The sequence below is a fragment of the Dermacentor silvarum genome, chromosome 7 (genome assembly GCF_013339745.2).
Source record: "Dermacentor silvarum isolate Dsil-2018 chromosome 7, BIME_Dsil_1.4, whole genome shotgun sequence".
Taxonomy (NCBI): Eukaryota; Metazoa; Arthropoda; class Arachnida; order Ixodida; family Ixodidae; genus Dermacentor; species Dermacentor silvarum.
In genome coordinates this window covers 13,964,675-13,992,143 of record NC_051160.1, presented here as the reverse complement: position 1 = coordinate 13,992,143, position 27,469 = coordinate 13,964,675, and the positions used below count along the sequence as shown (strand labels likewise).

Here is a 27,469-nt window from a genome sequence, read left to right as displayed (position 1 = left end):
TCGAGATGGGTTCGTGTTTACTTGGGCGCGCGTGACACTGCGCTTGTTCCTAAGCGAATGTTTGCAAGTTTATGCGGTTGATAAAACTAATATTCTTACTTCTTATAGCTGTCTACTAATTTGCTATCGCAATCGATTCATCGCACTTCGGGCGACACAGCGGCTTTTTTTTTTTTTCAAATACCTGACGACCATTTGTCAAAATCCCGTCTGGCAGATCCAATTGAAGTAGTACAAGCGGGTTCGCAGAGAGACGTAAATCTGGCAGGATGAAGATTTCAAATTAAGTTAACTGCTCGGCTACCCAGTGATTTTGAATTTCGGCACTATAATTTAACTGCCGAAAGGCAGACGTTCACAATCGGGAGCCCGCGATGAACAGCTACCTTTCTTATTTTCTTTCTTATTTTCTTGTTCCGTATTTTCTTGCTATTTTCTTGCTCGTAGCTTCATTTCACAAAGAGCGGGGCAGGGTACAGTTCTTGAAGCAGCGGCACCGGCATGTTACCTAATGCGGGCTCCGTTTTAAATGATGACGTACTATCACTGCTTTATCATCCTCGACGCACCACAAAATGAACACTGCAGGTGCTTTACGCCTGTGGTTTCGCTGCTGGTGTCATCGGCCAAATCTGACGAATGTTTTGTTAACCCCGTAACTCTCAATGTGTCACATAAGCTGCGCTCTTTTAATTGGTACCTTGTAATGCTGATTTAGGCAGGGAAAACCTAACACATATATCTGGAGTAGTTCTTTCAATAGACTGACCCGCAGCGGTAGACCAGTGGTTATGGCGTTGTGCCGCTGAGCTCGAGGTCGCGGTTTGAATCCCGGGCGCGGCGGTCGCATTCTGGTAAGGGTGGAAGGCAAGAACGCTCGTGTGACGTGCATTGTGTGCACGTTAAAGAAGTCTACGGTGGTCAAAATCATTCCGTAGCGCCCATAGAGTTTCTCACTATATTACATAGAGGGAAAACTGGCGCTGCTGCGCTGTGGTATCCGTGGGAATGCCGGTATATTGTGACTTCGGATTGGCATCGTTCTCGGAGAACCAAGAAAGCCTTGAAGACGCGCCTGGCTAGCACCGTTCCGTCTGTCACCATGATTCATTTCCTGCTGAAAGACAGCGTAAAAACAGTTTTCGCTTTATGATTACACAAAGACAAGTTTTGATTAATTTGAGGACTTACTATTGGATGCACAATTATATAAACGTAAAAAGTATTAGCTCGCCGCTAAAGTTGGAGTGCAGATGACAAGACTTTGGAACAACTTGTCGTCTGTTCTTGCTTTTCTTCGCTTGATCCTGCATTGTAGGTGAGTAAACTTTATTGAGAGACGTAATACGGGTGAATGAAAGCCTTTTATGTAGATTTTACTTTAGAAACACATTATTTGTGTAGTCATATCCACGTTCTAGACGAAGCCTCGTTCAACACCAACCAACACATGCCTCGCAGACACATATCCCTTCATTCCCATGAGGGCCCGGCGCCCTTTAAGAAACTCGCATAGACGGTGGCGCCAGATTACCCCCTAGGTGTTTTCGCGAGAAACTCAATGGTAGCCCCACACTACAGCGTCAGTCATAATGAAATCGCGGTTTTGGCACACAAGCCGTCGAACTTGAAGCGCCATTTTTTATACGCAGATAAGAGTTTTCAGTTGTTGATATTTAAGCACATCAAGTACTAATGAATTCATTACCGCACTTCGATATAACAAAATGAACATTTCATTGGTTTTGTACAAGCGTACCCTATAGCAGAAATACTGGTGAACAAGTCTTTTCAAATTTTCCGTGATGTGGAACCGTGTTCTGGCATTGCACTGTTAATTCCCATCACCCCCGGGCCACAATGACGGTAACAGAGGTGGTACTTCGAAATGCTACCAGTTTCCTGAAAATCATTGAATTCAAACTTCACTACGCGCAATATGACCTAGAGTACCTTTCTAAACCGATATCATATCGATTGTGTACATTCCAGGACCGCAGGACCAGCGAAGAAAAGGACTCTCCCTGGAAGCTCAAAGAGAGGGCCCGCTGGGCCACCTGCCAAAGCAAGCGGAGCGCAATCGCGGACATACTGGACAATACGTCGGGTACTCCTTCACGAGAGCACCACTTGATATGAGCCGCCAAAGAGCGCTGAAGTGCCATTGCGATTAGCACGCCGCTCGTGTTCCTTCTCAACGTTCCACTCTTCGTGTTTCGGCGTGAACAGAAGAAGCAGCATCACCTTCGAGGAAGAGAAAGACGGACAACTGCCCGATTCTCGGCCGATTCCCCTGAGTGGGTATGCGCCATTGACACATAAGGCTCTACATCTGCATCTACCGTGTATCTGTGGTTTCTAAAGGACCACTTCCCTTGCTCCGTAGAAACTAAACGTAATATTGTCAAATATAAGGAAAGAAGATTTGTCTTGTACATCTTGCGGCATTTTGTGGGAGAAAAGGAGAACAAAGATTGCGATTGCTCTGTTTTCGTTCGTCGCTCCCCCGAACCCCGTAGTGGGTCCGAGCCATACTCATAGGCACCAAACCAAACCGTTCGGCGCTCAACCAGTTCGCCTGAGATCTACAAATTGCTGCGCCAACTTCTACCACCCACATCTTCGTGCTGCTTGCCAGTTTTACCGCTGCAAACTCGGAAATTATGACGCCCGGCGGAGAAGCTGCCCAGCCCGTCGTAGTTCAAGGCTTCCTGCTGCTCATAAAGCTCGTTGTGGCCGTTTACGATGTCGTCACACTCCCCGTCTACGCCGTTTTCCAGAAGCCCTGGGTGTATTGGAAGAAAAAGCGTGCTTGCTTCGCCAAGCCCGTGGTTGAGGGAGACTCGTCGTCACCCTACCGACGTTTGAAGAACAGCTCGATCGAGAGCATGGAAGGCGCCAAGACCTTGGACGAGTTGGCTCGAACGGCAATCAGCCTGTACGCCCAGCGGCAATCCATAGGTATCCGACCAGTGTTGGGTTACAACGAAGAGAAGCAGGCCAGCGGCAAGGTGTTCAAGAAGCTCGTCCTCGGCGAGTACGAATGGAAAACGTTCGAGGAAGTGGACAGCAGAATCGACTTGACAGCGCGTGGTCTCCACTCAATAGGTGCCAGGCCCGGTCAGTACTTGGCCATCTTGGCCGAGACGCGTTTTGAGTGGCTGCTGACGGCGCAGGCCTGTTTCCGCACCAACGTCCCCCTTGTGACGTTGTACGCGACGCTCAGCAACGACGGGATAGTGAGCGCCATCAACGAGACGGAGGCGACGCACTTGGTCACGTCCGAGGATCTTCTGCCGCGGATTCTGAGTGTGGTCAACAAAATGCCGTCGCTGACGCACGTTGTGTGCATGGAGAACCCCAACTCCAAGCCGTTAGAGCAGTCCACTCACGGTCCACAGGTCAGTGTGCTTGAAACGTCCCCCCCCCCCTCCTGTTCTTTTGTTAATATATTTGTTGCATCGACACAACACTACGATACAAAAGTTGTGTGGTTGGAGTGAGAACACACCTTTTTGATTGGAGGAAAGCCGGAGAGGTTGCTCGGAAGGAGCCCACTTCTAGCCTGCTACTCCGCGCTGGAGTAAACAGTAAGGGTTGACACAGGAGAGTAGAAGATGAGAAGGATGATATAGTACTATGAGCTAAGTACTTGCTGTCCGATGCTGTATTTGTTCAACGTCCTTGAGAAATGCACCAGAACAAAACTATGTATACAGAGAATATACACACGCAATAAGCACGCATAAAAGAGTGTAGATGCACTAACTTTCTACGTTAACTGTATTGGCGCGTCAATGGTGTCGCAAAAAAAGTATTATGTATGCGTCAGAATGTTTTAGGGCGGACGTTTTTGTTAGGCACCCAAAGGCTGTAACGAAATCTAAACTGAAAGGAGCAGGTGCTCGAGTCTCCTGCACGCAGATGCCAAGGAGCAAGTTCCTTTGACGCTGTGAAAGGTTCCATAAACCCAGGGTTCAAATTCCCAGTACCATCGATATGCGCTGGAGGAGTGTTACAAAAACTGCTGCGGCTAGTCGTGATAACCGACAGTACGCTAACGGAGGGGCTGGTGAACGACAAATAGTACTCATTTGATGAAAAAAAGTAGTGAAACCGAACCCACCTAACTTTTGTGCAGGTGGCTGTGGCAACATATGAAATACGCAAACATGATAACATGAAAACGCACTCAGCAAAGCAGGAAAACTGAGCTCACCGACTTGTGGAATTGCATCCATTGAAGAATAAAGCACGAGTTAATAAATGTACAGCCGAACACCTTAATAAGGAAGTGCTAGGGGCCTCCAAAATAATTCGTTATACAGATCACTTCGTTGTAACGGTCGTGCCCCGCACACCTCACTATAAAACAAAAACCGGGATATATTTATTCCTTACCCGCCGGGGTTGCTTAGCGATTATGGTGTTGGGTTGCTAAGCACGAGGTCGCGGGATCGAATCCCAGCCATGGCGGCCGCATTTCGATCGGGCTAAATGCGACAACACCCGTGTGCTTAGATTTAGGCGCACGTCATAGAACCTCAGGTGGTCCAAATTACTCCGGAGTCCCCACTACGGCGTGCCTCATACTGAGATCGTGATTGTGGCACGTAAAGCCCCATAATTTAATTATTTAGATTTATTCCTTGTTATACAGGTCACTTGTTGTACAAACGTTCTTTGTAGACGGGCTCGACTGTATAATCAAGATGGCTATGCTTCCATCAACTGCATGGTTGTATCATGATTGCCGGTCTTGTTTCTTTTGCGCTCCAGAAGATGTATCCCTCGATCATGACATGTTTTATATTAACTTTGCCCTGGAAACATCTTTTGCCTTCATAACCGAGCCATGGTGCAATAGTCACGGTGTACGGATTCGAGTACGCGACTTGTTTTTGTATATGCTATTAGCAAGGAAAAAACCATGAACGTGGAGCTGAGGAATAAAGGGACACCATGCTTACACAATTTGACTCCAGTTTTTTTCACACTGTGCAGGATACTGCTATGCAGGACCACATTAGTAGAACCACTACCCCATGTTTAACGAGTTCTTCGACGTGCCACAATGTGTCATAAGTGGTGAAGGAATAGTACTTCCTTCCTTGTAATGGGACCTGCCGTCAATAACTAACACCTGCATGTGGTTTGGGAAGGGTATCCAAGCCTTTGCGATCATAAAACGGAACCGTACTGACTGTAGTTTAAACCTACGTTTAATAGCCTGGTTTAAAGCAAAGTTTTATATGTCTAGGCTAAATCGTATATGCCTCGGCGAAATCGCTTGTGTACAGAAAACTATCATCATCACCATTGGCTCGAGCGTCGTCGTCTTTTTCCGCAGCTGGCCCTCGGGTTGTGCTCGTGCTCGGCACGCGCTCGTGCCACTGCTCCCGCGTTCGTCGTCATCGTCTTCTTCCACAGCTGACTGCGTTGCCGCTCATCATCCCGGCGTAGAATTTCACTTCTTTTCCGTCGTCTTAATGGGGAGGCCGCCTTTACGGGGGTATGAGCCATTGCTTAAGGGGGTATGATCCATTCATGGTATTACGTAACGGACAGATTTATTCTTGAAGCAATTTAATTTCGAAGAATCGCAAGCGGCAATGGCGGCCGAATGCTGCTAACCACACCGCCGAGCAAACTCTAGACATCGAACGCAAGCGACAACGGCTGACTGCGGTCATACCGTCAGTGACGTCGTTCTCTCCGTCGCAGCCGAACGTGTGTATAACCTCATAGTTCATAAATACTTTAATGAACCTTCGGGACTAACCCAGTGATAAACACGGGGGCCGCACGTTTCAGCTTCGCTGGTTAACCATATTCATGGAGTGCAAGGGCCGATGAATTTTTTTTAATAAGGCTCACTAGAATATTCACAAAGGATTTTCCTGCCTTTTTTACTTTCCTTCAATAAATTCCACAGTACATTTAAAATAGATGTGTGTAAAATTGGCGAAGTTATTGAGAGTGAATCATAATTTGTGACGGAACATGCTCGTTCTTTTATTGCAGATTGTCCCGTTCTCTAGTCTCGAGAAACATGCCGGAAGCTGTGAGCTGCCCTCATGCCCGCCCACAGCGGACGACGTGGCCATCGTCATGTTCACTAGCGGCTCCTCCGGGCTGCCCAAGGGCGTCGTCACCACGCACGCGAACCTCGTTTCAGCACTGCACAGCTTCGCCGTGGGCTGCCAGAGGTTCGGCGTCTCGACCTGCAACGACACCTACATTGCCTACCTGCCCCTGGCGCACATGTTCGAACTGGTCGCCGAGCTGCATCTCTTCGCTGTCGGAGCGCGTATCGGCTACTCGTCTCCGCAGACCCTCACCGACAACGCGACCGCCTTGGCTCGGGGTTGTCCTGGCGACGTGACGCTTCTACGACCGACTCAGATAGCAACCGTGCCGCTCATACTGGACAGGCTTGCCAAGGGCATCAGTGAAGCAGCCGCCTCAAAAGGGCCGCTGTTCAAGGCTTTCTTCGAGTTCGCTGTGGATTACAAGAACTTCTGGCTAGACCTTGGATTTGACACGCCTCTCCTCAACCGAGTTATCTTCAAGAAAACCAGCGCAGTCCTCGGCGGTAACGTCAAGGCCGTCGCATGTGGCTCCGCACCGTTGTCCACACAGACTAGCCGGTACCTTCGAGTCTGTATGTGTTGCCCCATCGCCGAGGGTTACGGCCTCACCGAGACAGGTGGCGCTGCTACCATCGTGGACGCCGATGACGTTAGCCAGAACCGCGTGGGAGCACCTCTAACAAGATGCTACATCCGGCTGGTTGACTGGCCAGAAGGCAACTACAGCGTTTCGGACCGTCCTAACCCCCGCGGTGAGGTTCTCGTTGGTGGGCCGGGTGTCGCCAAAGGGTACTTCAAAAACGATGAACTGACTCGCGAGTCATTTCGAGAGGAAAGCGGCATCCGCTGGTTCTACACCGGTGACATAGGCGAGATCTTCCCCGACGGGACGCTCAAGATAATCGATCCGCAAGAAGGATCTAGTGAAGCTTCAATACGGCGAGTACGTTTCGTTGGGGACGCGTCGAGATGATTCTCAAGACCTGTCCGCTCATCGACAACATGTTCGTGTACGGCAGTTCGCTGCACACCTACCTAGTGGCGTTCGTGACACCGAACCACAAGCAGCTGCTGCGCCTAGCTAAGGAACTTGGCAAAGAGGAGCTGTCCACTCTGAAGGAGCTGTGCGAAGACAGTGACGTTGTGAAAGCTGCCACCGACTCGATCCTGGCGTACGCGCGTGCCAGCGAGCTGCACAAGACAGAGGTGCCGCTCAAGCTGAAACTGTGCGCCTGAAGAGTGGATGCCCTGACTCGGGACTGGTCACGCCTACGTTGAAGCTTCGCAGAAAGCCGCTTCAGAACTTTTACCAACGTGATATTGACGAGATGTACGGGTTGGCAGAGGACACCCGACTGGTGTGAATGCGTATTGCTTTCTGGGCCGCGAACTATGGCCCAAGTGCCCTGAAGTACAAAGTGTCCTAATGGGTTAGGTATCCTTTTTTATATTTACAACGGTAAACAAAATGTGGCTTAGTTCTACTAAACACAACTGAAAACCCTGTTTTATCAAGCCGCGCATTGAATAAATTCTTCTACTGCAGGGTCATAAAGTATGTTTAAGTGTGGTGTGGCTGGTTAGTATTTGTTTATTGTGCATTTTAGTGTATTTAGTTTTCCGACAGCTGCGTCTAGGTTTCTGTGGTATACCTGTTAAACATGTCTTTACTGGTGCCAGTCTATCATTTGCACAACTTATTGCAATCATGCTCTGGATAAATATTGTACTTTTAAAGTCGCCTTCCATGCTCAGTTGTTTGATAGAGTTTGTGGCTGCCCTCTCGTTCAGTTGCTGTGAAGTTGATTATGTAGTCTCTATTCTCATTACGCGGCCAAATCTTGCTCGAGCTTCAATCGCGACGTTCTCTATTACAACCAGTCCCTGAGATATAGCTTTCTTACCTCACAATTTTCTCAACCCTCAAAACGGCATTCATTCAAACAAGAAAGATTAATTCCTCCTAAATGACTGAAATTTTATTTACTTATTTATTTATTTGAACGATCAAGGTACGAGTTGAACACAAAATTATATAACTGCGTGGAAGGCCACGGCGGAAGTAAGAACTCGGAAATAGATTGCTCCTAAGTGCGGTAGTCATATTCGACTCGGGATGCGCTTGTCATTCAACCAATCGCCTTGCTAGACATTTCAATTCAACACAACTGAACGCTTTATTATGGGTATACTCTAGACAAAGTGTTTGTCGTGTCAATGGCTATCGTGTATATAGACGAAACACCAACTAAGCGATGTGTGCTCTCGGCCGCGAGACGACAGGAGTGCGCGAGAAGTGGCTACTCGCGCCGACACAATGGAACCTATGTTGACACTTCGATATAATGCGGACAAACAATGCTGGCAGAATGTGCTTCGCAACAACCTACACTGTGTATATGCACATCGTAGTCATCGCGCGTCGCAGTTAGTTATACGTGCTTGCACTTATCTCAAAACAGGCAAGCACACCTAGATAGGCATTCAAAACGGTGAATAGATGCGATGTTTATACTTGGCTGTGCTACATGTGTGCTACTCAGGCTGCGAGCGACAGTCAGTAGTATTTACGCGTAGCCAAAGCAAACGACGAAAGATATCATTCGTGCCGTACGTAACCGCATATTGAAATGTGCGCTACACACACACACACACACACACACACACACACACACACACACACACACAAAGTAATTGATTATCACAGCTAAAATTTCACGTATGGACCAGTCTGGTAGAAGTCAGCGCGTCTTATAAGTCATGCATTCAAGACACCCCAACATGCCAATTTTATAGCAAAAATTAAATTCTGGGGTTTTACGTGCCATAACAGCGCTCAGGGGGACTACGAATTAATTTTGACCACCTGCGTTTTTTTTAAGACGCACATAAATCAAAATACACGGGCGCTTTTGCATTTCACCCGCACTGAAATGCGGCCGCCGTGGCTAGGACTTAACCCGCGTTCTCGGGCTCAAAAGCTCAATGCCATAGCCACTAAGCTATACCGCGGTGGGTCATTTCATTGCAGGCGGTAAAGGATGCTGAAGCGACAACTAAAAGAGCAGGGAAGCCTGTTGCTGCACAAGGACGAAATAGGAAAGAGACGAATAAGTGAATGAAATAATGAATTAACGAATAATCGAATGAATGAATGCGTAGGAGGCCGGTATATAGATTCAGACCGTCTATCTTTTGTTATGAACGGCGGCGATAAACTGTGCAGGCTGTACAGCGGAGCAGCATCCCGTCGTTCGGGCCCGGCGGGTCGTTGTAGTTGGTTGCGTAGGACCGATGAAGAGAATGTTGGGGATTGGGCCCCGTCTACTGGGGCGAGGCGTATCTGTGTCAGTGGACCACGGGCGAAGGTGCGCATTTGCAACACTTGCGTCGTCGTCGTCATGGCCGGGGCGCCCGCATCCTGGTAAATTTTGCAAGGACGGTACTGTTGAGGTAGAGCCTTGGTGCAGTGATGGCGCCGGAGAGTCGTGTGCGGTGCGGAGCGAAGGTGGCGATCGAGCGCGTTGTGACGTCGGTGCAGTTGCGACCGGCACGCATGCGGTTTGGATGCTCGCGTGGTTCTGAGTTTCGTGCGACTCGTCGTGCGTTGGCGGTACGGTCAGAGGTGGGACGTCCTACCGGCGCGAGCTCCGATAGAAGGGGAGCGGGCACCTTGCTCGACGAGAAAAAACCTGCTGTATACTAAACATGGGCGGGTGCGACATGTGGACTCGAAACCCGCCGTGGTTGCTTAGTGGTTTTGGCGTTGCGCTGTTAAGCACGAGGTCGCGTGTTAGGTACGCTCACCGCAGATTAACCTAACCTAACCTAACCTAAGCCGGCCGCGGCGTCCACATTTCGATGGGGGCGTAATGCAAAAACGCTAGTGAACCGTGCATTTGGTGCACGTTAAAGAACTCCACGTGGTCAAAATTAGTTTTGACACGTAAAAACCGCGGAATTTTTTTTAACACGTTGTCGCGTCGTAGCACGCAAAGCAACACCTGCTGGCCAGAACGAACAGGGCCGTGGCCGCTACCAGGCATCGCACAACGCTGACTTCCTTAACGTCTCCAGTGGCTTTGCAGGCCTCGCACCTCGGCGAACGAGACGAAACGGTCGGCGTTAGTCAGCGCCTATAGTGAAATGTTACGTAATTTCGACTTTACGATTACGGCTCAGACCAGGGTATAAGCACAGCAGGAACGCTGTAGCTTTTTTTATTTATTTACATGAAAATATCAGTCGCCCTACAATGGCGGCGGCTACTCCTTTTAGCATAGCGGAAACACTATATAAAAAAGGATGCATATGTAGTAAGAAAAGGAAGAAAAAAACGCCCTTAAGGGCCAAGAATCCGCAGCACACAGTCCTACGCCCACACACGCACGAACATATAGATATAAAAGGCGAAGTAAAGTCGCACCGCATTGAGTTCGTGAACAGAGTTACAAACACACACACACGCGGCAGATGCAGTCTGCGGTGAGCAGGCAAAGAGACGAGGAATACACACTGATAAAATAATGCACGCATACAGATATGGCAATCAAACGGGAGCTTCGGCACCCCCATAATACTAAAGAGTATAACCTGTACTATACAAGCGGCTCATAAATATAAATGGAAGCAAGTTGTACTTACATTGTGTTACTATTCAGTGCGCCATCTAGTACTCGTTAAGGATGCCTGTCTTTGAAAAAAATGTTACAGTGCGTTGAATACATTCCGCTGTGTTATTTGTGATGGCCAAGGGCCCAGAAATTTTGCGAGTGAGAAAGGTCGGTGAGTATCAACGGAGTGTAGCTATCCTTCTAGCTGCAGCCATTCCGTCGCGTGTCGTGGGTTTCGTTTGGTTTGGTGCCTATAGAAATAGCACAACCCACTACGGGGGATTGGCCATGAATCGGGCGGCAGTGGGAAGAAAAATGAAGGATACCTAAATGGGATTTTCTTACTTAAGAATGAGATAATAAATGAATTATAATCGTTAATATTAATTGTCATGCTATAGCATCTTAAAATTTGAAGAAAATATTTTTGTTGTCTTGTGAAAAAAAATTAGCATGGCACTCTCCTTGTTTCCATTACAAAATTAAATATGGCATCACATACGTTCCTATTACAGTGTGGTAGTGCCGACGCCCCCAGAGATAGAATGATAGGTAGCGTAATGGTCAATCCTAGTTGGCGGAGGGGACCTAGAAGTCGTTTTCTATGCATGGTGAACCTACGACACTCTTTAAAGAAATGATCCATAGTTTTGGGTTCATTGCAATAAGAGAATTGAGGGGAAGGCGCCAAACCAGACCTATGGGTATAGAAATGAAGCCTTGGTATTCGGCAACGCATTCTAGTAAACGACACTTCAGTCCAGCTGATACTTGGCAAATAGCTTATGTATATCGAATTGCTTCGCTGATGATGTGGAAACGTCGCTGTTCTTTTGCATTCCGCGTAATTACACAGTTAACCTTCATTAATTAATCAAGTTCTCGAATAATATCGTTACATGAAAAGTGTCAATGAGAAAATTGCACAGCCACATGAAAAACTTCCTAGTCCAGATTTGATTGCTCAATACGTGGTACACAAATGTGTTTTTCCAAGCATGAATGAAGCCCACGAATACACACAAAGTGCCGCAGACGGCCATTCACGCGGCATTTTTTTTTGTGTGTATTCGCGGGCCTCTTTCATGCCTGGAAAACTCATTAGCGTACCACGCATTAAGCAATACAAATGTGGATCGGAACTTTTACAGCGAAGCTGTTATAGGCTAGGTACCAGGAGATCGCGTCCGGTAACGTAAGTAGATAGATAGACCGGAAGTAGATCAACAAATTTCGGCTCCATGTGCGTGGTGGTTTAGCTCCATCTGCGCGGCGGTTTGCCGCCAGCTGTGCACAGGCGTCAAAACGGATGATGGATGGCCCATTGTTATACCACTCGCCACCGCCGATGCCTCTTTCACAAGTGTCGCGATACTCGGCGGCGGCACGTCCCACCAATCGTGTGTTCCTTTGTCTCGTGACGTAGAGATCGCGCTAGCGCTGTTATCAGCAGTTTCCTTTGGACTCGCTATGGGACGGATGCTCGTTTAACATCTTCCACGATCCTGACGATGCCGTGCAGTGTGTCGCGGCTATGAACGCTGCGGCTCATACATTAGTCTATGACGATGGGACGGGCTTGGGGCAGCAAACGCACTACTTGGCCATCGCGCCGGGCGAAAACAAGACGCCTGTGTGCTTGCTCTTTGACAGATATGCCGAAGACGCTCAATATAGTCAATAATGATAATATATAAATTAACTACAGCAACACTGACTATAGCAGACGCACCATAGTCACAGCTTCACTGGCTTCCATCTTCACAGTAATGGAAGGGCTCTGAATTTTTTCATGTCGCTGTACAATTTTCTCATTGAAACTTTTAGTCCAATTATGATGTGCGAGAAGTTAATTGCTCAATTAAGACGAATTAAGTAATTAGGCAGGAATGCAGATAATAATCTCCAAGCGATGGCAAACAACATTACCTTGGTTCAGTCTTGCTACGTGGCATTTTCATCATTTACAGCGAAGCTGTCAATGGCTAGGATCCAGGGATGTTTTTCGCGTCCGTCGACAGAAAACGATCATCAGCAATGGCTCATACCCCCGTAATAGCTCATACCCCGGTAAGCAAGCAAAATATGCAATGGCGCATAGCCCCGTAAGGCAGAGGCTGAAAGCACTCAGCAATAGTGAAGCGAACAGAGCATTCATCCTTCAGAATCACGCATACAACATACAGAACGACATACGTTTCAATAAAGAACAAGTTCAAAACAAGCATCCGAACCACATAATTGATGATAAGGCGCTCGTGATAGCAATGCCAAGCACGTAGCCCTCCCCGCATAGGTTTCCCGGTAAAGATTACTGTTGCGCAAGCTGCCGCGGCGACGGCAGCGTTCGACGTGGGGAGTGACGTCACTAGCATTTCATATATAAAATCACCAACCTAGCAACCGTTATCAGTGTTGTTGCAGCACCGCTATGGGCTCTAAGCACTCTAAAGAAGCTCTACTATAAGGTCACAAAGCTTTGCAAACCCCCCCTCAGCAGTTATAGTGGTGGTTTTCAATAGCGTCGCTGGACATCCACTTTCGCAGGGCCGCTATGGCGTTTTCTTTCTTTTTCTTTTATTAAAGAGGAGCTGTTATACGCCAGGTTGTGGCGATTTGTACGCGTAGTCAAAAAAGGTGGCGGCCACCCCAGAGCTGACGACTGTCTGATCCCGGCGATAAAAGCGTAACGCCGGGTATGCCCCAGCTGCGTTTACTCGCGAGCAGTGCCAAAACATGTGATAAAAAAATATCGTAATAAAAAAAGTAAAGCCGGAATAGACACTGTTTAGTATGGATTGCGGTTTGACGTCACGGGCTCCACAGAGAAAGAGAAACGTGCTATTTAATGATATGCTGGAGATGTTAGCCTGGCTGTTCGTCTGGCATGCTACTATAGCAAACCAGCTAACCTTATCTCAGTTGTCTTCCAGCCCTGCAATGCGTGGACAGCGTGCGGTGAGGATTGCGCAAGAACAGCGCGCCTACGAAGAAGCGGGAATGTGCACGGCGATGGCGAGCGGCACGTAATACGGACGAAGATGGTGCCGCGCAACCGCCAAGCGTATATGCACCTTTGGTTGGATCACCCCTACCGACTCCACTACCACACCTTGATTGTGGGTGATTTCAGCATAAACGTGTTTCGGCCAGACGGAAAGTGGTTCGAGGCGTTTCTCTTGGAAATGTTCGTCATTCGATGTTACACAAACATTAGTGTGCCCACGACACGTCATCGGTCATGTATAACCTCAGGTACAGCTCCGTATTAGCCACCTTCACACAGTGGAATGGCTCTGATTTTTTTTAATGTTTGGATCCAGTTACGTGGGACAGCCGGTGTACATCAGAGCGCCGAGGAACGTACAGGGTCGTCCACTCTTAGTACGAACACGGCGCCGCGTGGCCGCGCTCCGCGGAGCGCCAGCGCACATGGCGCGGCCGCGCATCGAAGCTAAGAGGCGCAAGCGCACAGGGGCTTGGAGGCGGGGCTTCGTGTCGTCTGCTAAAGCGCGCGAGCGAGCCGTGTTTGTGCCGCCTGTTGTCTGCTAGAGCAGACACTTTAGCAGACGCGCACTTTAGCAGACGACACGAAGCACCGCCTCCAAGCCCCTGTGCGCCTGCGCCGCTTAGCTTCGATGCGCGGCCGCGCCATGTGCGCTGGCGCTCCGCGGAGCGCGGCCACGCGGCGCCGTGTTCGTACTAAGAGTGGACGACCCTGTACATGTACGCGAGCGATACAGTGGGCGTAGCCTGGAACGGGCCAGATAATGAGGGGTGTCATATGTAGGTACGCCGTGCCCTCTTCCCCTGCCAACTCCGTTACTCATTTCGTTATCGCAACGGACCCATCAACGTTTACCGCTTCAGCAATCATGAAAAGCACTCAGTAATGCACCTCACGTCTTTCTGCGATACTCGAGCTCTTGTAAATTAGATTCACCGCTGCAGAAAAACGCCTTGCGAGCCGTTTCAGGTTTAATTTACTATGCTCACACTGCTAGTTCCTTCCACGACTGTAACGTTCTAAAAAAAAAATCGCAGTAATTTAGTAACCCTTATCTCCTTTTAAAACACAAATCCATAAACGGTGCTCAAAGTTACAAACCAGCGTATGTTACAGAAAAATGCATCCATTCACCTCACACTACACCGTGAGTGCTGCCATGTCCCAAGGACAGGTACCAACTATGGTTACCAGCGTATAGAAAATTTTTTCGCACACACGATAAATATCGATCACTGAAAATTATCTCCGTGGTATATATATATATATATATATATATATATATATATATATATATATTTGTCTCTCGACGCTTCTCTTATTATTTGTTCTGACCCGCTCATACGTTGCTCTCTGTAGCTCATGTTATACTTGTTACGTATACGTTTGTGCATGCACAGAGCTACCTTGTTGGTTGTCAGATGATCGGAGAAATGGGGCCTGTCAAGCTGCGTAAGCTTCATCAAGTTGCATCAAGCTTCAGTTTTTTAACCTCGCGTTCCTCGTCACAAGCGGCAGGCTGTACATCTGTGAGAAATAAAATTAAAAAAATACAGAGATGTCATTTTTAAACTATTGCTATGCAGTCATCGGCTGCTATGCAGCGTTCCAAATGCCTGGTAGGAGTTCTTTCACCCCAGATAACGCCTGTAATTTTGCTCTCTAGCGTACATTAAGGCACCGTCCTTCGGCGACTCGCTTACCTTGTTTATTCACCGGCATTCCTTTCGACGCTTCGTCCAATGTGTTCGCGTTCGCTAGTTAATGCGATATTCACCTCTCGCTATAAACACTTAACTCAGATGCAAACGCCCCGAAACGACCTTCGTAAATATTATGAGCGGTGCCGCAATAATTGCCCATGCGCCTCTTAAACGAAAGGCTGGTCTTCAACTTTGTTTCGCCATCTGGGCAATTGCGTAGCCAACTGCCTGCGTGCTAACTGACGAGCGCGCTCTCTCTCATTATTATCGCCGGACTTGTGTATTATCGCCGGACTGCGATTGTGTAAAAAGTGCCATGCATTTATTTCTCCCTCCCAACCTTTACATATATTGCAGTCCATAGCATTTTGCCCATCTCTCATTGACCTTATTTCTTTTCATTAAACCATTAGTCTCGATATTGTAACTACCTATGCCTGTAGCGACCTCATCCCTATCACTCTCTTCCCTGCATTTCTTGTTCTGCCAACACTCTAAACGCGTCTTGCTGATCTCTACGGCTGATCAGTTGAAGTTTTCATCCGCTTCGAATCAAAGCGCTTCTGGAATGTACCCGTTCCCTACGGTTCTTCCTGGGTGGATAAGGGACCTTAGGGTGAATATATTGGAATATCCAATACGATGTGCTCAGTCGTCTCAGCACTTATTCTGCAGGATATTAAAATATTGGAGCGCCACCTCGGGGCAAGAAAATGAACGAAAAGCGAGCTTGCATCGAGACAACAAGGCTGGAGTTGGCCTCTTCTATAATTTCATGCTTTTCTCGTCGCAGTTCATGCACAATGTTTTTATTCTCTTAATGATAAGCATTCTTCTCCGAGTGCAGCCACCTTTTTTGCGGGCTGGCGGGGTGTTTCGCCGTCTTGGTGGGCCGATCCCGGTGATGTCCAGTCTAATATTATGCGTCACATGGGCGACTGAGTATGGGCACTGCTGGCTATGTGCACTGAGTGTGTATCACTGAGTAAAGGCCAAACGCCTTTGAGTTTGCTTTGAATCCTACATTTTGTCATTCAAACATTTTCTCCTATACATTAAAAATATAAATACTTCAGCGTATCATCAATACATAACCGTTCACTACACAAAAATTACGTTATTCATACACCTGCTCTCCACAAATCATGAAGTCCTTGCGTTGCGAAGACGTCGACTACTTTTCAGTCAGCCAATTCTATATCTGCTTTTTTTGTTCGCGTGTAGCTTACACCAATAAACACACCAGAATGCAGTTTAGCAGCGGAATTCATGAATTTCCGCTGTGTAGCGAATTCGCGGAAGCGAGCATTTGCGCGTTTTCGTATACTGGAGCGGTTAGTTGGAAATGGGCCGCGCAATGATTAAACGAATAGAGTAGGAAGCCGATGCTGCAGCACTGGTGAAATTAGAGGTGATCAGTCAAACCATGTACAGCCGCTGCGGTGAAACTGGCGGTGCTCCGTATCCTCAATTTGATTGGCCCTGCTGCTGAAATGCAGGCACTAAGTGTTTGGCTATAGGCATAACGCTCGCGTAGTATTGCTTAATGTTGACCGCAGGTGCATAGGTATAGAAGAAGGGTTAATTTTGAACTAATTACAGGGGTTTCGCTCATTTCACATCATGCATGCATGTTCTTTTATTATGCATCAAGTTGGATGAGAACACGTACGTCTTCCACAGGAAGGCGAAAGTGACGAAAGCTGTCTCGGCGACGAATATGACGAGGACTACACATGCAATATTCAATGCTCAGATTGAGCAAGTTGCGTTTAAGGCAACGCGCGCGATAGGATGCTTTCGTAGACTCAGTAACCAAGGATCTGGATTGCGAGGCGATACCTTACTTATGATATTCAAAACGTGGCTACACCCCCTCATGGAATTCAGGCGCGTCTCGTTTTCTGACATTCCAAGTTACAAAAGCAAGCCTCCAGTTCTTTCAGAAGGTTAAGCTCTGCGTTTCACCTTTGACTAACTAGGCCTGTGGCAAACAACTTTCTGTATATGGAAGCAAGGTTATCGTGTTTATGAGGTAATGACCATATTCACAAAAGGTTCTTATGCTAGAATTACCAGCTAGAGTACATTACAGCCTTGCCATGAATTTGGACATATCATTAGCGAATGTGTCTGGCCAATGGCACAGAACACTTAGAAGGAAAACCTTTCTCAATTCGAACCAAGAGTTTCTATTCTCACAGCTGAGAGCTTCGTCACGATTGACGATTTGCATCGGAGGCGATCACAGTATGTTTTATTTAATGAACCAAGTAATTTTTTTGTAATCATTGGTCGCGGCTACACACCCCTGAAGTTGTATTTTTACAGACATAGCTAGCACACTGAATTTACATATTCGGCGTGTTCACTCGAGTGAATAAAATCCATTCCTTAAGGTCAAATCTGACAATTTTTTCTGCGATCCTAAACTTACTGTCGTTACATCATTTGTGTTATCGCTAATATATGCAAACAAACAATAGTACACCCACTGATGCTCTGTAAGCATCTTTTCTCTTTTTCTGTGTTGGTTCTTTGCTTTTCGCCTTCCGGATCCAAAACTTTGGATAACCCAATGGGGACGAAAAACAGACAAATTCCGGATTACGCACTTATATTTATAGCAGGACTATTTGCAATTCTTCTGGCACTACGCAAACTGCCTTAGATAAAATCGTCCCCTGTCATTCTCTTTCTGTGTGTCCTGCGCTTTCCACGGCAGTGAACCAAACGCTCTTAATTAAGCGTGCTCCGATATTTAGCTCCTGCAAACTTACGACAACTACTTTATTATGGATACCTGGTCAGCTGGGCCAACGTCGCCCAGTGGACCTGTGATCCTTACTTTACCCGATTCGGCTTATGTTGCAGACTTTGAAGCACAGGCGCACACGGGAACGAATCACCATGTTTCACAACGTAATTCACACGTCATATCCGGCATTCAGACACCTTTCTCTTTTAAATCTCCTAGCGCACACGCAACCCAACAAAGCCACGCACTAAACATCTTTCCTTTCAGGACACACAGACTGTTTTAAATTTTTCTTTTTTTTTCCACTCACATTGAAAGTTGTCACAACTTGGATGGTTCACTACGCACATTGCTTTTTGCAGAGTTCATTAAGCAATTACCTAACCATATCACCTGCTAATCTGTTTTTATAGTCTTTGTTTGTTGTTTTGTTTGTACTAATATGTACCCACTCCTGCTATGTCTCGAAATAGAGATAGCAGTATTTGCAACTAAAAATAAATAAAAATGTCACTGGAGCGAGTTATGAAAATTTGGCTCACAAAATAATTTCAACAACAATGTTTGGCAACATTTTCAGATTTTTATCATCTACGTTTCGGCTGGAATAAAGAGCGGGTTTCCTCCTTGTCAGTTTAAAGTTCACCATTTTTAACTCTCACCATTTTTAGTCGCATAGAGCTGGTCTGACGGTGTTCTCTCTATGCCATATGGGCAGTGAAATTGAATTAATGGGTCACTTCTTTCTACCATGCCGCGGATACAAAAATCTGAGAAAAGTCTCCAAGTATGTGACAGCATACTTATATTATGACGTTGCGACTGCCGCGCGCGCGTGCTTCACGGGTGGCATTGTACACTCATTTACAAAAGTGACGTTTCTTTGTCTCGCATCTCTTACAAACTTGCAATTTCGTGCACACTATAGCGCACACGCGCACACTCAACACACCTTGAGTTTTCTGTCAGACGCCTCCGAAGTAGGGTGAAGTCCACCTATAATGTTATAAAGAAATGTGCGACCGATGGTGGGATGGAACGTTTGTATTCCAGTACAGCAGGCCAAGCCTCCAACGGTCTAACCATTAAGCCACGATCGCACGCATGCTTTGGTCGTGCCAGAAGTCGCTCCTTGAAACGTCTGGTGTCTGCCAGTCTCTCGTACCATTAAATTATGAAAGTCTGCGATTTTACGTGCCAAAACCACGATCCCTTTATGAGGCACGCCGTAGTGGGGGGCTGCGAATTGGAGTTTGAACATCTGGGGCTCTGTAACGTGCACCAGTGCCCGGTACACGGCCGTATCGTGCATTACGCACCCCCCCCCCCCCCCCTCCTAGAAATGCGGCCGCGGTAGCGACCTTACAATTGCTTGTAGGTACAGCCGGGGCGTGGCACTGCGGGTCACGTGACTTCCGCTTAACACGTGTTGTCATGGCAATCGTGGAGCTCTTAGGTACTCTATCCTAGGTGCCTAGGGCCATAATCGCTTAAGGACATTTGAGGCACTGGTCGGCGCGGCCGCGCGTCGGCTGCTAGTTACTGAGCGTGGCTCTCTTATCTCCGGGATCGGGCGCAGCGACCTTGCCGAGCGCAGCTCCTACGTGCGTAGAGAGCGAATCGTTTAGGGCGCGTTGAATGTCTGGCGATGTCTGGTCCACGCCGGCCGCGCTTTATTATTGTAGCGTTTGTTCTAGTGGCGGAAATCCTTGCAGTAGTGGTGGTGTGGCGTGACGGCTTTTCATCTCGGTGAATTGCGGTAGTGTAAACAAGCGGATACTGCTCGCGTTTGTGCCCCGGTGACGCGGCGGAAGCCGCGATGCCGGGCGTCGACGCGAAGCAGCGGTCGTTGGGGTGTTGCGGAGCGCAGCGTAGCAACACCCCAAATAAAACACTGCTACAGTCAGGTCGAGTGCTCCCTCCCTTATAGTGAGATTATATTTGAATCATCAAAACAGTGATGCGTTTATTTAGGAATACCATCGTTTCTCTCTCGCAGGCGCGAGGACAAGCGGGTTCGAGAGAGAAACGATGGTATTCCTAAATAAACGCATCACTGTTTTGATGATCCAAATATAATCTCACTATAAGGGAGGGAGCACTCGACCTGATTATAGCAGTGTTTTATTTGGGGTGTTGCTACGCTGCGCTCCGCAACACCCCAACGACCGCGGCTTCCGCTGCGGCACCGGGGTACAAACGCGAGCAGTATCCGCTTGCGCAAGAGTAGACGCAATTTTCTCTCATGCTCCCGCTTGTCCACGCGCCTGCGGACAAACGACTGGCGGTCCCTCCAAAGACCGTCTCGTGCCAGATCATGTAGTGCCTCAAAAGTCCCTAAGCGATTATGTACCTAGGCACCTAGGAGCTCCACGATTGCCATGACAACACGTGTTAAGCGGAAGTCCCGTGACCCGCAGTGCCACGCCCCCGCTGTACCTACCAGCAATTGTAAAGTCGCGCCTCGGCCGGGTTTCAATCCCGCGACTTCGTGCTAAGCAGCACGTCTCTCGCAGTGTTGCCTCGAATTAGCTAGCGTTGTGAGAGCAAGGAGGTTTTTTGGAAACGCTGTGTTAGACTGCACTGACCTTCGGGAGCGCTCCATCATTTCCAGGCTAGACGATGTTACCTTCAAAGCGGGCGAAGAACGCCTATAACACGATCGCTTTAAACAGCTACTTGTAGCTCCATTTTACTAAATTTGACAAGGGTTAAGTATCTCTGTCATGCTATAATTTAGGGCCCCAAACATAGAACCATAGCCGCAGGGAGTTTTTTCGAGGCGCGACATAATATGATGGCACGTACCCTGCCACCGTGCTAATTTCTATTTTATTAACGTAAGAAAGATGTTTATTCTCTCTCTCTATTTCACTAAGTCTTTCTCAATTCCATTCCCCTCTGTTCGCTGAACGTTTCACTCAAATTATTTCATTCTCAAAATTGATTATTATTATACACTTTTGTTTCAGTTAGTGCGATCGCACACTAACGGAGTAAGTACACTTGTTTCTTTCTTCACGCTGTTTCTTTTGCATTTTTAGTTTCTTGTATTTGCCTTACATGTCCCCCTGTCACCCGATTCTTGGGCAAACCCTCGTTGCAAGGGCGTGCCACAGCTGAGCATCATTAACATCATCATCAAAAGACGACATGGCATAATAGCTGCCGTAGCTCACAAGTCGTGCCTTAGCGTCTGTTGGCTTGCACGCTTTCAACCGAACTGTTTCTTGGTCTAGTTGGTGTGTACTGAACGACATGTTCTGTTGCCGCAAATTAAGACACACACAAAAGAAGAAACATGTATGATGGCACGGGCGGTAGGCCGCCAGTGCCATCATCTATGTTTCTTCCTTTGTGTGTGTCTTAATTTGTGGCAAGAACATGGCTTGTACGCTGCGTGTGGTTGGTTAAGCATCGGGTATATTTTTTATTTCCGGCTTTCACTTTAGATGCTCAAATTAATTCTCTCCCGGTTTCTCAACTTGCCACATTTAGAGAATATAGAAACCGCGTCGTTTTCTTGTCTCAGCTATCTTTATTGTAAGGGTAGACGTATTTAATACTTTTTTTTTGGTATTGCTTGTCTGTATTTAAAAAAGAAGCTTTATATATATATATATATATATATATATATATATATATTCGTTTTTGTTGATTTTGCGCAGTATGCGACTACATCGTGATTTCCTTTCTTGATTGGGTGATGCGCATGACCGGTTCCTTACTTGTTAAACATACTTGTACAGTGACTGATTATGATGCATACTAAAACATTGTGATTTCTAATCATTATGTTATTACTGATGTTGTGCTCACTGTCCATATGAATGGATGCTGTGAGGCCCGTCAAGCAATTGTTTGACATTACTACTATCTCGCTGTCCTAAGTCTTTCTGTACCGAAAAAAAAAAAACTGAAATAAAGGGGTTATTGGTTTCCGTTTCGCTTGAATCAAACACATTTATTTTAATTTATCCCTCTGAAAGTATGCTTACACCCAGGAATCCTTATGGGTAAGGGTGTTCGCCTTGGTCAGCCTCTCTCCCACCTGATGACTTACGTGTGGAACGGTTTCTACGCGACGACGTGAGCAGCATTCCTGACGCGCTGGTGCCCTTGGGCGGCGGCTCTATTCGGTTCAATAATCCTCTGGCGATCCCAGAGCAACTTCATGCGGTGATTCCTCATTACCGGACTATGTCGCACAGATCGAATAGTGTGCAGGTCGCCTGGCTTAGGCTTGCGTTGCTCACTCTCTGAACTGCTTGTCATTTGCCTCCGTCCCGGTGAGTGCTCATAGTATATCACTACGTCTTGAACGCACCAATAACCTTGTGGGAGGCATTCACTCGCAACGCAGTCCACTTCAGACCATGAAGACGCTCTCTCCGACCGTGGTTGTGTCTGCTTGCCGCTGTAATCGCGTTGTGGACAATATGCGAGCCCCCATTGAATCGGTAGTTGCGACGTTTGCCGGTACATCGTGTCCATGAAAAAAATTAAATGCATGGACTCTTGTGTTCAGGGTTGAACCGCTTGCTTGGCGTCTCTTTCAATGTCGGAATCGATGTCGATTTCGTCACAGTGGTGACGGTCGTGAATCTGGTTTGCACTATGTGGGGAGGGCCACTCTGGTAGTGACAGTTCTGCCCAACATGAGGAGTGTTGCCTAGGTGGAGGTTCACGCATAGCTGGCAATTCAAATTTTCGCGTTCGTGCTGCAGGATATGAAGCAGTTGAATATATTTGCCAGGTGGAGGGGTTCTGCAAAAGAAGCTCTAGCGATTGTCTAGACGAGGTCTCACGGGTATGAAAGCGTTGCCGGTTGCCAAGCTTCTATCACGGATGCGACTACATCGCAAACGATTTAAGGTACTGTTGAAAAGCCAATGTCAGTAGGACGAAATAATTAGTGCTCAACCTTTTTGAATTCCTAGCTCAGTTTTAGTACTCAAATGGGCTAACATCCTACATATACCTGCAGCACCCACTCTTGCAATTTATTTCTTGAAATTGAATAGGACCCTATTCGATTCGGTCTTCGAATCGAATAGACACTATTCGTACATGCGAGTATTTTTCGAATATTTCTAAACGTTGACTGCGGGTAAATAAACGTAAAATTAGAGCAAAAGTATGGTAGATTTTCACCCCCGCGGGCATGGTTAAACAAAGCATGAGATCAAGCTTACGTAGTGGAGCAGGCTACTTCTTAGGTAGCCATACTTTACAGGCTGTACGCCGTACATACAGCGATCATTCACACTCTCTGAAGAGCCCTGTGCATGCGAAGAAGCTACTTGCTTGCTCCTAATGACCCAATTGTGCTTTTAATAAACAACGCTTCATACGTACTACGTGATGAAAGAAACTCGCTTATTTTAAGAATATTGTAATGTGGACATCGTTTCATATCACTTGTCATAACGGCAATTCATTATTCTATACCTATTGGAAAATTATTCGATATTCGATTACATTCGTTTCGTTTCTGGCACAATTCGATTCGTATTCGATTCGTTCTCAAAAATCATTATTCACACACCCCTATCCTCCAGTAAAATCGAGTGAGATCCTCGAGGATAGTGTCGCCGCAAAGGTTTTTTCTTGTTTCTACTGTAATCCCACACTCACCTTAGAACCGGTAGGCCTGGTTTTCTATTTCGATGATATGTATTTTCCCCCGTTTGCGTTTCATTTTGACGAGATGTCGTATAAGGATGTACGGAGCTTCTATAAGAAAGAAAATATTCTCTCTGTTTGCTGGCACTAAAGCAAACGCCCCGCCGTCATCGAGCTCATTCAACCCAGCTCGCCGGCGCGCTCCAACCAAACGCGCAACTCGACGACGCGTACGCGCGGTCCACGGCGCACATGTCACCTCCTCGGTCACGTGGTCGGGATCGCACGTGCTCGCCTCGCAGCACACGCACGACGACAGCTCAGCTACTCGACAGAGCCGAGAGGCAACGGACGCGGTCGTAAGCTCCGTCGAACGTCTTCTGCCATCTACTCACAAAGGTAAGCAATCGGGCCATTACAAACTCTCGCTTTATACACTTATTGGTTTGTTCGTTCGTGTTAACAAATTGGTCAAGGAGGCTTTATCGGGTGTTACTTCCTCTTTTCTGTAGAGTTTACAGATTTTTTTTTTTTTTTTGCAAATCGCCTTGGGTATATACCACAAATCTGCTCATTGAACTGGAAGATCGAATGAACTAGCAATGATGTACTCCTTGAGCATGGATTACTCGAAAAGGCAGACATAATTACTTGCACGATAAATCAAAATGCATAATGGACAAATAAGCAAAACTTCCATATTGAACGTTCTGATATCTTAGGGCAGATATTGCAATTTACGAATGGAAGCCAGCGTGTTCTCCAAGGCATATTCATTTGGAGAGAATTTGAAACCAGTGCCAGTTTTAAAATAAGCGTAATCGAGTTTGCGGTAGATACACTGCTGTTCAACTTACGTTTTTTAGCAAAACGAATTTTACAGCATTGCAAGAAAAGCCGTATAAAAAGAGCAAGTTCATTTCCCCTGTTTTCATAAAGTTAATTATTTCCATCGCTATATAAATTCCTGCTTCCTTCAATAAAAGCCAGTTGATACTCCGCGGTCTCATTTCCTTTCTGTCATCCCTGTGTAGCTCTTTATGCTGGTCTAACCTATCAACGTTTTTACGCATTGAATCACAAAAGTATAGTCTAACTGGAACGCCGGTTTCATGTCGCACATTTTGCGAACGCATGTTTTGAAACTGGTGTCTTTCTCAGAATTCGTTCTAAGCGGATATGCCTTGCGAGCTCATGGGCATACAATCCATGAATTGCAACACTGTGCCGTAAAGCAACAAGTTTCAAGCAAACTTTCGTACATGCAACTCCATTTTACGAGCAAATAATGTGCCCCTGATAGAGTAATCCGGATGAAGAGGAAGCTTTAGCTCAGGCCCGACACCGGTAATGCCTATTCCAATACATACAAAGCGCAGAAACGCTTTCCTGGGATAACCATTAGGCCAATCCCGATTAAATGTGTTTCACTTGAGCGAAAAAAGTTACATTCTGGCGTCTGTTTAAAGCGGAATTTTAATTTGAGACCTCATTGTTTCAAAATTGGTAAGCCCTCAAGACCTCTAAAGGTAAGTTCGAAAAAAAAAATAGGAGCATGATGTTTACAAATTAGTAGCTCTGCACCAAGAACAGATATCGCAGTTCCGTAAAGTGCACCCATTAGAGCATCCAAAGAGGAAAAAAAAATTAGATATATTGATATCGTGCGTGAATTTGTTACATTGGTTACCTGGGTATTGCAAAAGTGGCCTATTTGAGTAGGCATGTATCATACATCAATTCTGTACGCTTTAGATGTACTATCAGTTGCAATTTACAGAATGATGGTATCGTTTTTCATTGCTGAGTTATTAAGTTTTAAACATGATGGCTTTCTTTTATAAAAATCAACAATATTTAACAATTTTTATTAAACATATACACAGCCTAAATCGAAAATTCGTTAGGAACAGTCACTAGATTCTAACTTCTTTTATGTGCAGCATAACTCATCAGATTTGGTCCAGTGGTTGACGAGAAAATCGATTTCTCCTTTCCCATGTATTTAGAAAGGAGGCCCCGAGCTGAAGCGTCCTCTTAAGCAGTAGAATTGTAATTCTCGCTACAGGAAATCTTGAAAAATTTATTTAACTCAGCAAAAAAGAAAAAAGAAATATTACCAGGGCATGGGAGCCATACCTGTCGACCCCAGAGACTGGTTTAGTGCTAACATCCGTCGCCGCTAGCCACGTATTATTGGTGTCATTGCGTGGGTTTGCGTTGGTGTTGACAAGCATTTACGTGCTGCGAAGGAATTCACAAAGAAATTTGAATGAATGAATTAAATTATTGGTTACCTTTGTTTTCCGCTCGCAAGATTAGAGGGGCATCGAAAAAAACAAGCTGAACAGAACGTATCGGGCTCCGCCTTCGCTGCTCACTTGTTGCAATGACGTGGAGCACGAAATTGTAATTTAACCATAAAATAAAAGCTTAAAACGCGTGTACTTGTCTGAAAGTCTCGTGGGAGCTATCGGCCGGTATAGTACGGCCGCCGTGGCCGGTATCGAACCCGCGACCTCGAGCTTAGCAGCGCAACGCCATAGCAACTAAGCTACAGCATGGCGTGTACGGTACAGGTTATCGAGAGAGACAGACAGAAAACACTTAATAAAATAAAAGGAAAACTGCAGCACAGGATCTATCGAGGACTCGGGGAAAATTACAGTTCTTTGGCAAGCCCGATACATGTGTGTCAGGAACTTCCAGAGAAATGTACAGTCTTCGTGAAACGTATTGCCGGCTACACTGCCTGCGACGACCATGCTAACTACCAGCTGTTCAAAGGCCCCTTCTCGGGACGTACCACGGGCTACCAACGCCCTCAGTGAATGAAACGAACCTTAGCACTGTCCTTTCAGAGGTCTTGAGTGCGTCAGGGGCCCCACGGTGGCTGCTGTCATGGGGTTTTGCATTGAAGAATGAGTCAACATCAATCATTGCAGTAGGTTAAAAAAATCACGAACTGTTGAGACGTAAGCACTTAGAGCTGCTTATGAACGCAATGCCAGTGTTTGTGTGTACAGACCGCTACTTACACTGGCTAACCTCCCTATCCTTTCTGCCCTTCTTTCTCTCTCATGCGTGTACAGAATGAACTACGAAACGCATATAACATTCCACACATGCAAAATAAGACCAAGTTCAGTAATGTGGAAAGTTGGGCGAGTTGGTGATGAATCATCATACCGTGTTGGTGAAGCAGCGCACTGACCAGGACAAAGTGGAAAGACATCGAGTGTGGTGTATTCTTGTGTCCCTGCACTTTGTCCTGGTCAGTGCGCTGCTTGACCAACACGGTACGATATGATTAAAGACCAAGTTGTTCGAGATGAAACAAAATTGGGCAGGATGATAAAAAAAGCCATTCTAAAGAAATTGTTGCGGGAATTCTTGATCTGATGCCACTTCACCATCGAACAACGCAGCAAGCGTTGAATATAGAACTGAGTAATAACCACGCAACCACGCCGTTTATAACCAATGTTTCTGATCGTAACGCAATGGCTCACTTAAACTGTTAATGGCCTGCATCTTAATTGTCTTTCCTTCGCCTCCTTCGTTGTTCTGGCTTTGTTTTAATACTATAGGTAGCCTTGAAGAAGCAGCGCCTCATGAATGCTTAAGAAACCAAAGATGCCGACCGAAAGAATTCAGTAGCAGTACAACAG

At 46.6% G+C, this 27,469-nt stretch overlaps 1 protein-coding gene across 1 annotated transcript in view; it reads left to right on the top strand.

The window, feature by feature from the left end:
• LOC119458582 (long-chain-fatty-acid--CoA ligase 4) overlaps positions 1-27,469 on the top strand; it is a 63,255-nt gene that overhangs the window by 18,382 nt on the left and 17,404 nt on the right. Inside the window, exons 2-4 of the mRNA XM_037720421.2 lie at positions 1,993-3,401; positions 6,025-7,061; positions 7,112-7,318. Coding sequence (XP_037576349.1) covers positions 2,664-3,401; positions 6,025-7,061; positions 7,112-7,318 — 1,982 coding nt within the window. The 5' untranslated portion in view covers positions 1,993-2,663. The remainder of the gene's footprint in view (positions 1-1,992; positions 3,402-6,024; positions 7,062-7,111; positions 7,319-27,469) is intronic.